The sequence below is a fragment of the Salvelinus alpinus genome, chromosome 23 (genome assembly GCF_045679555.1).
Source record: "Salvelinus alpinus chromosome 23, SLU_Salpinus.1, whole genome shotgun sequence".
NCBI classification, from domain to species: Eukaryota; Metazoa; Chordata; class Actinopteri; order Salmoniformes; family Salmonidae; genus Salvelinus; species Salvelinus alpinus.
The window spans coordinates 23,958,238-23,972,716 of record NC_092108.1 but is presented as its reverse complement, the minus strand read 5'-3'; the positions used below and the strand labels follow the sequence as shown (position 1 = coordinate 23,972,716).

The following is a 14,479-nucleotide window of genomic DNA, read 5'->3' as shown; positions in this document are numbered from 1 at the left end:
GACAAAGGAACTTGAAACTTTCCACCTTCTCCACTACTGTCCCGTCGATATGGATAGGGGGGTGCTCCCTCTGCTGTTTCCTGAAGTCCACAATCATCTCCTTTGTTTTGTTGACGTTGAGTGTGAGGTTATTTTCCTGACACCACACTTCGAGGGCCCTCACCTCCTCCCTGTAGGCCGCCTCGCCGTAGTTGGTAATCAAGCCTACCACTGTAGTGTCATCTGCAAACTTGATTATTGAGTTGGAGGCGTGCATGGCCACGCAGTCATGGGTGAACAGGGAGTACAGGAGAGGGCTGAGAACGCACCCTTGTGGGGCCCCAGTGTTGAGGATCAGCGGGGTGGAGATGTTGTTTCCTACCCTTACCACCTGGGGGCGGCCCGTCAGGAAGTCCAGGACCCAGTTGCACAGGGCGGGGTTGAGACCCAGGATCTTGAGCTTAATGACGAGTTTGGAGGGTACTATGGTGTTAAATGCTGAGCTGTAGTCGATGAACAGCATTCTCACATAGGTATTCCTCTTGTCCAGATTGCTTCGTCTGTGGACCGATTGGGGCGGTAAGTAAATTGGAGTGGGTCTAGGGTGTCAGGTAGGGTGGAGGTGATATGGTCCTTGACTAGTCTATCAAAGCACATGATGATGACGGAAGTGAGTGCTACGGGGCAATAGTCATTTAGCTCAGTTACCTTAGCGAAGTGAAGACATCAACACTATGAAATAACACATATGGAATCATGTACTAACCCAAAAAAGTGTTAAACAAATCAAATATATTTTATATTTGATATAATTCCAAGAAGCCACCCTTTGCCTTGATGACAGCTTCGAACACTCTTGGCATTCTCTCAACCATCTTCATGAGGTTTGTCACCTGGAATGCATTTCAATTAACAGGTGTGCCTTGTTAAAAGCTAATTTGTGGAATTTCTTTCCTTCTTAATGCGTTTGAGCCAATCAGTTGTGTTGTGACATGGTAGGGGTGGAAGACGGTCTTTTACCAATAAGGCTAATTCCATATTATGGCAAGAACAGCTCAAATAAGCATAGAAAACACTCTCAAGTTTCTAAAACTGTTAAAATGATGTCTGTGAGTATAACAGAACTGATATGGTAGGCAAAACCCCAAGGACAAACCACCCCCCTCCAAAATAATTCAGCCTACCACTATTTTCAATGGCTATCACTTTTATTATAAGGCGAAGTCCTCCCAGATTGCAGTTCCTAGGGCTTCCACTAGATGTCAACAGCCTTTAGAAAGAGTTTCATGCTGGTTTTTGGAAAAATTTGCCAGAAACTGTCGTTTTTCTAGGTGGCTCCCATTTTGGCTGTAGTGTTTCCAAGCGCGTGGAAGAGTTCGTTGGTATTTTTCTCTCTCGGTAAAGACAATAACTATTCTCCGTCTTAAATTTTATCGTTTATTTACGTATTAGGGTACCTAAGGTTTGATTATAACAAGTTGTTTGACTTGTTTGGAAAAGTTTATTAGTAACGTTTGGGATTCATTTTGTATGCATTTTGATGGCGGGAAACTGGGTGGATTATTGACGCCAGCTAAACTGAGTTTTATGGATATAAAGACGGACAGTATCGAACAAAAGGACCATTTGTGATGTAACTGGGACCTTTTGGAATGCCAACAGAAGAAGATCAAAGGTAAGGCATTTATTATATCGATATTTCTGACTTTCGTGTCGCACCTGCCTGTTTGAAATATGTTTTTCATGTGTTTGTATGCGGGGCACTGTCCTCAGATAATCGCATGGTTTTCTTTCGCCGTAAAGCCTTTTGAAATCTGACACAGCGGCAGGATTAACAAGAAGATAAGCTTTATTTTAATGTATTACACTTGTGATTTTATGAAAGGTAAATATTTATAATGCTGTAGTTTGAATTTCACGCTCTGCAATTTCACCGAATTTCAGCGACACGCCTTTCACAAAGAGGTTAACATTTTTTTGGTTACTATATGATTCCATATGTGTTATTTCATAGTTGTGATGTCTTCATTATTATTCTACAATATAGAAAATAGTAAAAATAAAGAAAAACCCTTGAATGAGTAGGTGTGTCCAAACTTTTGACTGGTATTGTATATATACTTTTTTCTGACTGCACACACACACACACACACACACACACACACACACACACACGTTTGGGGTCACTTAGAAATGTCCTTGTTTTTGAAAGAAAAGCAAACTTATTTGTGGCAGCTTCATTAAATAGTATCCGCAAAACACCAGTCTCAACGTCAACAGTGAAGAGACGACTGCGGGATGCTGGCCTTCTAGGCAGAGTTGCAGGGAAAAAGCAATATCTCAGACTGGCCAATAAAAATAAAAGATTAAGATGATCAAAATAACACAGACACTGGACAGAGGAACTCTGCCTAGAAAGCCAGCATCCCGGAGTTGCCTCTTCACTGTTGACGTTGAGACTTGTGTTTTGCGGGTACAATTGAATAAGCTGCCAGTTGAGGATTTGTGAGGCGTCTGTTTCTCAAACAAGACACTAATGTACTTGTCTTCTTGCTCAGTTGTACACCGGGGCCTCCCACTCCTCTTTCTATTCTGGTTAGAGCCAGTTTGCGCTGTTCTGTGAAGGGAGTAGTACACAGCGTTGTACAATATTAGATGTCGACCGATTATGATTTTTCAACGCCGATACCGATTATTGGAGGACCAAAAATAGCAGATACCGATTAATCGGTCATTTAAAAAAAAATGTATTTGTAATAATGACAATTACAACAATACTGAATTAACACTTATTTTAACTTAATATAGTACATCAAAATCAATTTAGCCTCAAATAAATAATGAAACATGTTTAATTTGGTTTAAATAATGCAAAAACAAAGTGTTGGAGAAGAAAGTAAAAGTGCAATATGTGCATGTAAGAAAGCTAACGTTTAAGTTCCTTGCTCAGAACATGAGAACATATGAAAGCTGGTGGTTCCTTTTAACATGAGTCTTCAATATTCCCAGGTAAGAAGTTTTAGGTTGTAGTTATTCTAGGAATTATAGGACTATTTCTCTCTATACCATTTGTATTTCATTTACCTTTGACTATTGGATGTTCTTATAGGCACTTTAGTATTGCCAGTGTAACAGTATAGCTTCCATCCCTCTCCTCGCTCCTACCTGGGCTCGAACCAGGAACACATCGACAACAGCCACCCTCGAAGCAGCGTTACCCATGCAGAGCAAGGGGAACAACTACTCCAAGTCTCAGAGCGAGTGACGTTTGAAACGCTATTAGCGCACACCCCGCTAACTAGCTAGCCATTTCACATCGGTTACACCAGCCTAATCTCGGGAAATGATAGGCTTGAAGTCATAAACAGCTGCTAAAGAGCTGTCATAAAGAGCTGCTGGCAAAATGCACGAAAGTGCTGTTTGAATGAATGCTTACGAGCCTGCTGGTGCCTACCATCGCTCAGTCAGACTGCTCTATCAAATCATAGACTTAATTATAACATAATAACACACAGAAATACGAGCCGTAGGTCATTAATATGGTCGAATCCGGAAACTATCATCTCGAAAACAAAACGTTTATTCTTTCAGTGAAATACGAACCGTTCCGTATTTTATCTAACGGGTGGCATCCATAAGTCTAAATACTCCTGTTACATTGCACAACCTTCAATGTTATGTCATAATTACGTAAAGTTCTGGCAAATTAGTTCGCAATGAGCCAGGCGGCCCAAACTGTTGCATATACCCTGACTCTGCGTGCAATGAACGCAAGAGAAGTGACACAATTTCACCTGGTTAATATTGCCTGCTAACCTGGATTTCTTTTAGCTAAATATGCAGGTTAAAAAATATATACTTCTGTGTATTGATTTTAAGAAAGGCATTGATGTTTATGGTTAGGTACAGTCGTGCAACGATTGTGCATTTTCGCAAATGCGCGTTTGTTAAATCATCCCCCGTTTGGCGAAGTTGGCTGTCTTTGTTAGGAAGAAATAGTCTTCACACAGTTTGCAATGAGCTAGGCGGCCCAAACTGCTGCATATACCCTGACTCTGTTGCAAGAGAAGTGACACCATTTTTCCTAGTTAAAAGAAATTCATGTTAGCAGGCAATATTAACTAAATATGCAGGTTTAAAAATATATACTTGTGTATTGATTTTAAGAAAGGCATTGATGTTTATGGTTAGGTACACGTTGGAGCAACAACAGTCCTTTTTCGCGAATGCCACCGCATCGATTATATGCAACGCAGGACACGCTAGATAAACTAGTAATATCATCAACCATGTGTAGTTAACTAGTGATTATGATTGATTGTTTTTTATAAGATAAGTTTAATGCTAGCTAGCAACTTACCTTGGCTTCTTACTGCATTTGCGTAACAGGCAGGCTCCTCGTGGAGTGCAATGTAATCAGGTGGTTAGAGCGTTGGACTAGTTAACCGTAGGGTTGCAAGATTGAATCCCTGAGCTGACAAGGTAAAAATCTGTCGTTCTGCCCCTGAACAAGGCAGTTAACCCAGCATTCCTAGGCCGTCATTGAAAATAAGAATCTGACTTGCCTATTTAAATAAAGGTGGTACAAAAAAAACGTTTTTATTTTTTTATTTTTTTTATATCGGCCAAATTGGTGTCCAAAAATACAGATTTCCGATTGTTATGAAAACTTGAAATCGGCCCTAATTAATAGTCCATTCCGATTAATCGGTCGACCTCTATACAAGATCTTCAGTGTCATGGCAATTTCTCGCATGGAATAGCCTTCATTTCTCAGAACAAGAATAGACAATGAGTTTCAGAAGAAAGTTCTTTGTTTCTGGCCATTTTGAGCCTGTAATCGAACTGCTGATGCTAATGCTCCAGATACTCAACCAGTCTAAAGAATGCCAGTTTTATTGCTTCTATAACCAGAACAACAGTTTTCAGCTGTGCTAACATAATTGCAAAAGGGTTTTCTAATGATCAATTAGCCTTTTAAAATGACCAACTTGGATTAGCTAACACAACGTGCCATTGGAACACAGGAGTGATGGTTGCTGATAATGGGCGTCTGTACGCCTATGTAGATATTCCATTTTTTTTAAATCAGCTGTTTCCAGCTACAATAGTCATTTACAACATTAACAATGTCTACACCGTAATTCTGATAAATGGTATGTTATTTTAATGTACAAAAATAAGTTAATTTCTAAACGACCCCAAACTTTTGAACGGTAGTGTACACAGTGCCTTCAGAAAGTGTATTTAGACTTTTCCCACATTTTGTTGTGTTACAGCCTGAATTTAAAATGGATGAAATGTAGATTTTGCGTCACTGATCTACACAGAATACCCCATAATGTCAAAGTGGAATTATGTTTTCAGAAATCTTTACTAATAAATAAAAAATGTAAAGCTGAAATGTCTTGAGTCAAGAAGTATTCAACCCCTTTGTTAGGCAAGCTTAAATAACTTCAGGAGAAGAAATGTGTCTAACAAATCAGAAAATAAGTTGCATAAACTCACTCGGTGTATAATAATGGTGTTTAACATGATTTATTTAATGACTACCTCATCTCTGTACCCCACACATGCAATTTTCTGTAAGGTCCCTCAGTCGAGCAGGGAATTTCAAGCAAAGATTCAACGACAAAGACCAGGGAGGTTTTCCAATGCCTTGCAAAGAAGGGCACATACTTGTAGATGGTATAAAAAATAAAGACATTGAATATCCCTTTGAGCATGGTGAAGTTATTAATTACACTTTGGATGGTTTATCAATAAACCCAGCAACTACAAAGATACAGGCGTCCTTCCTAACTCAGTTGCCGGAGAGGAAGAAAACCCCTCAGGGATTTAACCATGGGGCCAATGGTGACTTTAAAACAGTTACAGAGTGTAATGGCTGAGATAGGAGACAACTGAGAATGGATCAACAACATTGTTGTTATTCCATAATACTAACCTAAATGACAGAGTGAAAAGAAGGAAGCCTGTACAGAATAAAACATATTCCAAAACCTGTTTGCAATAAGGCACTCAAGTAATACTGCAAAAAAAAAAGTGGCAAATAAATACAGCGTTATGTTTGGGGCAAATCCAACACAACAGAGTACCACTCGTCATATTTTCCAGCATGGTGGTGGCTGCATCATGTTATGAGTATACTTGTCACCGGCAAGGACTAGGGAGTTTTTTATAAAAAGAAAAGGAATAGAGCTAAGCATAGTCCTAGAGAAAAACCTGGTTCAGTCTGCTTTCCACCAGACACTGGGAGACAAATCCACCTTCCAGCAGGACAATAATCTAAAACGCAACACCAAATATATACTGTTACTTACCAAGACAACATTGAATGTTTCTGAGTGGCCTAGTCACAGTTTTGACTTAAATCAGCTTGAAAATCTAATGCAAGACTTGAAAATGGCTGTCTAACAACCAACTTGATAGAGCTTGAAGAATTTAAATTGAATAATGGGCAAATATTGTACAAACCAGGTTTGCAAAGCTCTTAGAGACATACCTAGAAAGACCCCCAGCTGTAATCACTGCCAAAGGTGATTCTAACATGTTGAATACTTATCTTATCAAAATTAATTAGTGGTTTATTTTCCATTAATAAAAAAAAAAATGGTTTTCTTCCACTTTGACATTAGAGTATTTTGTGTAGATCATTGACAAAAAAAAATACAATTAAAACCATTTGAATTCCACTGATTAACACAACAAAATGTGGAAAAAGTCAAGGGGTATGAGTACTTTCTGAAGGCACTGTAGGCTGTTGGCATAGTAGGAGAAGACACATAGGTGGTATTGTACTGATTACTGTTCTCTGTAAAAAGCAGAGAATTGTAGCAATTCGGTTCTTCAAGGAACTTTAACTGTGGGGCCCCATGAATCTTAATGGACTAAATTAATTTTCACTCTGCGCCTCAAGTGCTTCTCAGTATCAGTGAGAGATGTTCTTTTAGCACCATTAGATCACCCTGCAGAACAGGTTGTTTAATCCCCATCTATGCTCTCTCTGAGAGACGCAATAAATCCTAATAGCTGTATAGTCAGGGCAGTTAAAGGTGTAGATCTGAGCAACCTAATAAACATGAACCAATTTCTTTCATGTGCCTGCCTGTGCCATTCACAAAAGACCAGTGGAATCTCGCTGCTGGCATAGCCATGCTTCTTTATTTCCCTCCCTCTATGAGCAGCTACGGGCTTTTGTTCTCATAAAACTTAACGATCTGCAGAAGGCAGTTATGAATGCAAATACATTGTAGCTCTATGCATTCAAGTTTCAATTCCAGTAGCAGAACCGTAGCAAGGGTTCTTAAACTAATGTGTAAAATCAACAACTATGTAGGCTAGTGTGTGGCTGTGTGGTTTTCATCATTACATCTTTCGCACGCAGTTAAGCCAGTGAGAGTTTGTGTGTCTGTTAGGGCTGACCCCAATTATTCGGCAGAGAGTTTGTTGTTGAGGAGTAACATTTTTTATTTTTAGAACAGGTGTCTCCTGTGCCAGAAAAAAATGTAACAATTGTATTATATATACAGTGGGGAGAACAAGTATTTGATACACTGCCGATTTTGCAGGTTTTCCTACTTACAAAGCATGTAGAGGTCTGTAATTTTTATCATAGGTACACTTCAACTGTGAGAGACGGAATCTAAAACAAAAATCCAGAAAATCACATTGTATGATTTTTAAATAATTAATTTGCATTTTATTGCATGACATAAGTATTTGATCACCTACCAACCAGTAAGAATTCCGGCTCTCACAGACCTGTTAGTTTTTCTTTAAGAAGCCCTCCTGTTCTCCACTCATTACCTGTATTAACTGCACCTGTTTGAACTCGTTACCTGTATAAAAGACACCTGTCCACACACTCAATCAAACAGATTCCAACCTCTCCACAATGGCCAAGACCAGAGAGCTGTGTAAGGACATCAGGGATAAAATTGTAGACCTGCACAAGGCTGGGATGGGCTACAGGACAATAGGCAAGCAGCTTGGTGAGAAGGAAACAACTGTTGGCGCAATTATTAGAAAATGGAAGAAGTTCAAGATGACGGTCAATCACCCTCGGTCTTGGGCTCCATGCAAGATTTCACCTCGTGGGGCATCAATGATCATGAGGAAGGTGAGGGATCAGCCCAGAACTACACGGCAGGACCTGGTCAATGACCTGAAGAGAGCTGGGACCACAGTCTCAAAGAAAACCATTAGTAACACACTACGCCGTCATGGATTAAAATCCTGCAGCGCACGCAAGGTCCCCCTGCTTAAGCCAGTGCATGTCCAGGCCTGTCTGAAGTTTGCCAATGACCATCTGGATGATCCAGAGGAGGAATGGGAGAAGGTCATGTGGTCTGGTGAGACAAAAATAGAGCTTTTTGGTCTAACTCCACTCACCGTGTTTGGAGGAAGAAGAAGTATGAGTACAACCCCAAGAACACCATCCCAACCGTGAAGCATGGAGGTGGAAACATCATTCTTTGGGGATGCTTTTCTGCAAAGGGGACAGGACGACTGCACCGTATTGAGGGGAGGATGGATTGGGCCATGTATCGCGAGATCTTGGCCAACAACCTCCTTCCCTCAGTAAGAGCATTGAAGATGGGTCGTGGCTGGGTCTTCCAGCATGACAACGACACGAAGCACACAGCCATGGCAACTAAGGAGTGGCTCCGTAAGAAGCATCTCAAGGTCCTGGAGTGGCCTAGCCAGTCTCCAGACCTGAACCCAATAGAAAATCTTTGGAGGGAGCTGAACGTCCGTATTGCCCAGCGACAGCCCCGAAACCTGAAGGATCTGGAGAAGATCTGTAGGGAGGAGTGGGCCAAAATCCCTGCTGCAGTGTGTGCAAACCTAGTCAAGAACTACAGGAAACGTATGATCTCTGTAATTGCAAACAAAGGTTTCTGTACCAAATATTAAGTTCTGCTTTTCTGATGTATCAAATACTTATGTCATGCAATAAAATGCAAATTAATTACTTAAAAATCATACAATGTGATTTTCTGGATTTTTGTTTTAGATTCCGTCTCTCATAGTTGAAGTGTACCTATGATAAAAATTACAGACCTCTACATGCTTTGTAAGTAGGAAAACCTGCAAAATCGGCAGTGTATCAAATACTTGTTCTCCCCACTGTATATATATATTTTTTTATAGCACAGGAGACACCTGTTTTATTCGCGCCCATCTCAGTGAACTAATCCATTGCGGAAGCCGAGACTAATCCATTGCGGAGGTACAGTCCAAGAAGAGGGGGAGTGTGGCTGCACAATGCACGTCTCTCTCCAGAATGGGCTCTCTCCCGACAATTTGTGTACATTCATTGTTCCATAACTTCATTGTGTGAATTGTTAGTGTCTATCAATTCCCCATTACATGTATCACTAGTAGTACATTTACTGTTAATTCCTATAATTTCTAATCTACCATTTGGGGATCTGATAGTATTCTGGATTGGCGTAATGCAGCACCATTAATGAGCTGTGGAGCTTCTCAATGTAATGTTTTCTTTACCTCAAACAGCAAGCAAATTAAGTCTTTTTTTTACATCCATTGAGAATGACAATTCCTCGATGTATTTGAAAATCTTTCCAGCTCTCTCCCTTTCCATAACCACTCACCGTGAAAGGGGAAAATGTAATGCTTTGATCCAGTGGAAACGTCATAAAATAGGCCTACCTGAATACTTCTTATCTCTTGCGCAAATTGCCTACAGGGATGTCTGTCCTGAGCTCACTGGCGCAGGAAACTGTATGTTGCAACCGGATGGACGCAAGTTAATATTTGATACAATGTTTCAAGTTGGTTGCAGACAGGCCATGTGTAGCCAATGTGATTTATAGGATATTTATTTTTTTAAATCGGGATATTTTCTACTTGCAGGCTGCATTGTTTTTATTTGTTGGCTTTATGTAGGCTATTTTTACATAGTTGGCAATGGCAATAGAACTTACTTTTTTGGTTTGTATCATTTTCATTTAGATTTGAATAGAATTTTGATTAATCACTTGACAAGATATATGAGATATGAAGACGTTATTATAAATGAAATGAAACTGTTCCACAAAAATGTTCATATGAAAACCATTACTGGGATGCAGACCGGTAGAAATGGTAAGATAAATTGGCATTCCACATGAGAAAGTTTGCCGACTCCTAGTGTAGCCTATTACCGGCAACTTCAGGAGAGTAATGGCAGAATCTGCAAAAGCCAGTAGGAGCGGGAGGAGGATGGTCGGGACAGGTTAAGGTTTGAATCTTCTGGTCTTGATCTCCCTCGAGTCATTTGTGTCTTGTTTCATCAAATAGTGAGCTTAAAGCATCAGACAAGCTCAATGCATATACAGTTGATTTTATCAAAACACATAGGGCGTGTCTATAGAGGGAAAAATACACATTTTAACATTTTGACCAATTGATTGGTCGAAAGAACAGACGACTTTCAAGTGACAAATATTTATATTAGGTCGGGGACAGCCCTAGTGTCTGTCTCTGGCATTTGCGTTTGCTGAAGCATTAGCTGAGAGCAGAACAGAGTAAATCCCCTTGATTGGAAATGCACTGCCATGCTGACTTCTCTCCTCTCTGTGTGGCTGTTATTAGGCATGAAGGGGAATTATGATAATTCACTTGTTAATTACATTTACATACATCTTATCCTGAGCAGCCAGAAGAGGCCGTTTGCATGCAAATACATGCCAATTCGGCAATGGAGAAACAACTTAAAATTCTAGTATCTGGTGTCTATCTATTCTACATGGTCTTAATTGAATGCTTTGGTTGGGTTGGGCACATAGAGACTGAACCTCTAAGACCGTCACGAGCTCAAGGCTTCTGTCTGCCTGCCTGTCTGTCTGTCTGTCGCGTTGACACGTGATCAGAGTGCAGGAACATATGGTGTTCATGGCGAAATTGCCCTTGCACACACAGGTCAGGGATCACATTTCCTTTGGGGAAATCCTTAACATTAACCTAGCTATACACTGGAATGCAACTAACTGGATATCGCTTTATTTTCAATATTCATTTTCTTTAAATCAGCGAAAATGTGAGAACTCAGTCAGAACTTACTCTTGTGCAGGGAGCAGCACTGTGGAACAACTTGAAACCCCAATGGCAGCGTGGTAGCATGTTCCCCCAAAGTGACTAAGCAGGGAGTTAGCCTAGCTCGTAGCGATAAGGAGGAGGCTGCACCCCAACACGTCATGGTAGCCTATAGTTGATAGTTACTTGTCGTCTTTCCCCACAGCAAGTGTTAGTAGGTACGTTAGTTAGCAGGGAATTAGCCTAGCTTTTAGGGATAAGGAGGAGGCTACACCCCAACACATTACAGCATCATGGTATAGAGTTGATAGTTCCTTGTTGTGCTGAGCGTTAGCAGGGACTTAGCCTAGCTCTCAGGGATAAGGAGGCTACAGGCAGGTAATTACACCCATTATCAGACACTGTGATGTAAGGGCCCTGACTGATGACATGCACGTCCGTCTCCCCTCAGACACTTCACAGATTAATTTAAAACCCTACAGCGTTTGACAGGACCATCAGCCGTTATTGATATCTTGATCGTTTTTCCCCCCTTTTCAACAGCGCTCAAGTCATTCTTCTAACCGTGTCATCCAGCTATGATTCACCAGTGTTACCGCCATCTAGCCACATGGTACTTTGACTCTGCGTTTTAACGCCGACCGCCAGGCCATAATATTATGGAGATTGTCTCAATCTAGGGTAAATGAGGGGCCGTCAACGAACGGTTGATGGGGTAGCCATGGCAACAGATGTCCGAAACGGCTCCAAAGGCAAGGAAAGTAAAGTGGGATAACCTTCTGTCATACTGTATGCAATATTTCAGAATCCCATTCCGGGGCATTAAAAGGGAAGTTCACAAGGCCACTGTTCATAAAGGACTGGGATAAGACCTGAGATTAGAACATTTGATAGGGTCCAAGCTTCAAGTGGAGAGGTAGTTCTTGAGCTCGCCTTATGGTAATAAAGGAAGCAAGTCTTTATGGCTGATGCCTTGTGCCAGAGCACGAAGGCTCCTGAGGGAGTTATACCTCGTTCCAAGGTGAATCTGTAATTTTCTATTTACAAATTAGGTCTTTCCCCAGGACAAACACAATCTCCTATTCTCTGAATCACACTTGAATTGTGTTCAAAATTAAAAATCAGTCATCTGTGACTTCCCATGCAGCAACACACACTCAACACACACACACACACACACACACACTCAACACACAGAGGAATATATTCAGCACCTGACGCAAATACAACACAAAGGGCTGAATCCCAACCTGAAATATGTGTTTGTAACTCAGTCTTTTTACAGAAATCCTGTTTTGATCTCAATGAGAGGTTAGTGTGAAAACTCAATGTACACATACAGATCTCAGATCAGGATTCATCTGAAACAGGCCATACTGTGACTGAGGCTTACCGTCAGCAGGGTCTTTCTCAGCGTCAAACTCCAGGTCGTAGCGCAGGATGTAAAAGTTATTCCACACGTACAGCTGGTTATCTCTGGGGTTGTAATCCACAGCAGCGATGTACTGGTACTGGTTGGGGAACAGGATGTCCGTGTACTCTCCCTGGCTTAGCTTGGTGTTGTAGATGTAGTCTATGTGGCTCTTGGCCGTCTCGCTCTCGTTCTCCTCGTAGGTGGACCGCACCACGTTCAGCACGCCACACACCATGAAGGCATTGGAGGCGGATCTCTTGTCGTACGCCGTCTCCCAGGTGGCCTCGAAGCGGAGCGTGTAAGGGTTGAGCTGTGAGACCACGATTCGTCCGTTGTTTTGCTCCGTTGCGTAGATCACCCACAACCCCCGCTCGTCGACGGCGAGGTCTATGTCCGTCTTGCCGCCCCAGCGGTATGGCGAGGTGTCATGATAGTTGGCGTTGGCCACAATGGCCTCACCACTCTTGATGCGCGTGCGGAGATCAAATTTCACAATGTTACGCGTGCGCTCCTTGTTGAAGAAGATGGCCCCGTCGTAGGCCACGAAGCCCGTGCCGTCGACACGATGTGGGAGTTTATAGGTCGTGGTCTGGCGGCCATTTTTTAAGTCCTCCAGGGAGGCATACTCAATAAGAGTGTCAGTGCGGTACGGCGTCCAGGGCATGAAGAAGACCTTGTCTCCTGCCTGCAGGGGGTCTTTAGACCAAGCCCCAGCCTGTTGCTCCACCTCAAACACAAACGTGGGCTCCCCCACCTCCTTCAGGGTCCCGGGACAAATGAAAACTAGTGAGGGACAGAGAAACAGAAAGATGGGTTTAAGTAAAAAATATGCAGAGTATAAACAGATATTTCCTCACGGTATGTAGTGTGTATATTGTATAGTTTTTCGCTGCTGTCCAAGTAGAGTGTGGGACAAAGATGTGTGACAGTTATTTAACTAGTGTTTAGTGCTATTGCTTGTGAATAGAATGAAAAATCAAAGGTGAAGGCAAGAGAATGATGTGCAAGAGTGAGTAAAGGACTTGCTTCTTTATAGAGTTTGTCTGCCGTACACGTTAACTGTGTGGGACCAAACAAATCCAAAAAGTCAAACCAAAGGAGGATAAACCCTGTAAATGCAAGACATGTAAGGGATGGGAGAGGTAGGGATGAAGTGTATACTGGAACCCTTGTTTTAATTGCAACTTCTACCTGGCATCAGTGACACTGACAATTGTGTAAATGGCAAAACTGCACATGCTTACTGAAAAAGCACACAGAAGACAAAATGATAAGGGATAAGACTTGTGGAGAGAACCAAAACAACATTCTGGATGGAGGTGGCAGTGAAGCTGGGGTAAGATGAGGGTAGGGTTTGGAGAGAAGACAGGACAACAACAGCAGAGGTCTCAGTGAACCTGGAGCAATTAGGTTTAAGTGCCTTGCTCAAGGGCACAGACAGATTTTTAACCTTGTCGGCTCAGAGATTTGAACAAGTGACCTTTCGGCCACTGGCCCAATGCTCTCACTGCTAGGCTACCTGATGCATAGCATTATTTGTTTAGCTTGCTACCGAGCTCTGTACAATGCATATGATACTGTATGATAACATTTATGCACTTCTGTATTTGAGAGCTCTAGCTAATAGTTTTTTATAGTTAGGCTTGGTGGTAGCCTAGTTATGTTGTTGTGTCAGACTCATTCTGTAATTTGAATTTAAATGGGAAAATAACCCTCTTAAAATGTCTTCACATGCTTGTGAATTGGTGTATCTGTATCATGGTGTATTATTGAAATGTATAATGGTTTAGATGAGAAACTGCCTTCATAGCATTCTTCCAAACTGTCTACTGCGAGATTTACGGTACTAGAGGTGCGCAGGGAGATGTAATATCTGGTGACGTACGAGACCAGCACTGGTAACAGGTCTAGTGAATCTGAACGGGCCCCATCTTTCAAACCTCAAGACTGCTTTTATAAATAGGCTTTGAAATTCAAATTGTCTCCCAGAGTTGCAATCAACACCCTATGGGGGTTTGGGGCAGGCGTTTTGACAAGAGGCAA

At 41.6% G+C, this 14,479-nt stretch overlaps 1 protein-coding gene across 9 annotated transcripts in view; it reads right to left on the bottom strand.

Moving 5' to 3' along the window:
* LOC139550625 (adhesion G protein-coupled receptor L2-like) overlaps positions 1–14,479 on the bottom strand; it is a 132,533-nt gene that overhangs the window by 55,500 nt on the left and 62,554 nt on the right. For all 9 annotated transcript variants that reach the window (XR_011670095.1, XM_071361632.1, XM_071361633.1 and 6 more), the window contains exon 5: positions 12,416–13,219. Coding sequence is in view for 8 of the 9 variants with exons in the window: in XM_071361632.1 (XP_071217733.1) it covers positions 12,416–13,219 (804 nt within the window). In the remaining variant the exon portion in view is untranslated. The remainder of the gene's footprint in view (positions 1–12,415; positions 13,220–14,479) is intronic.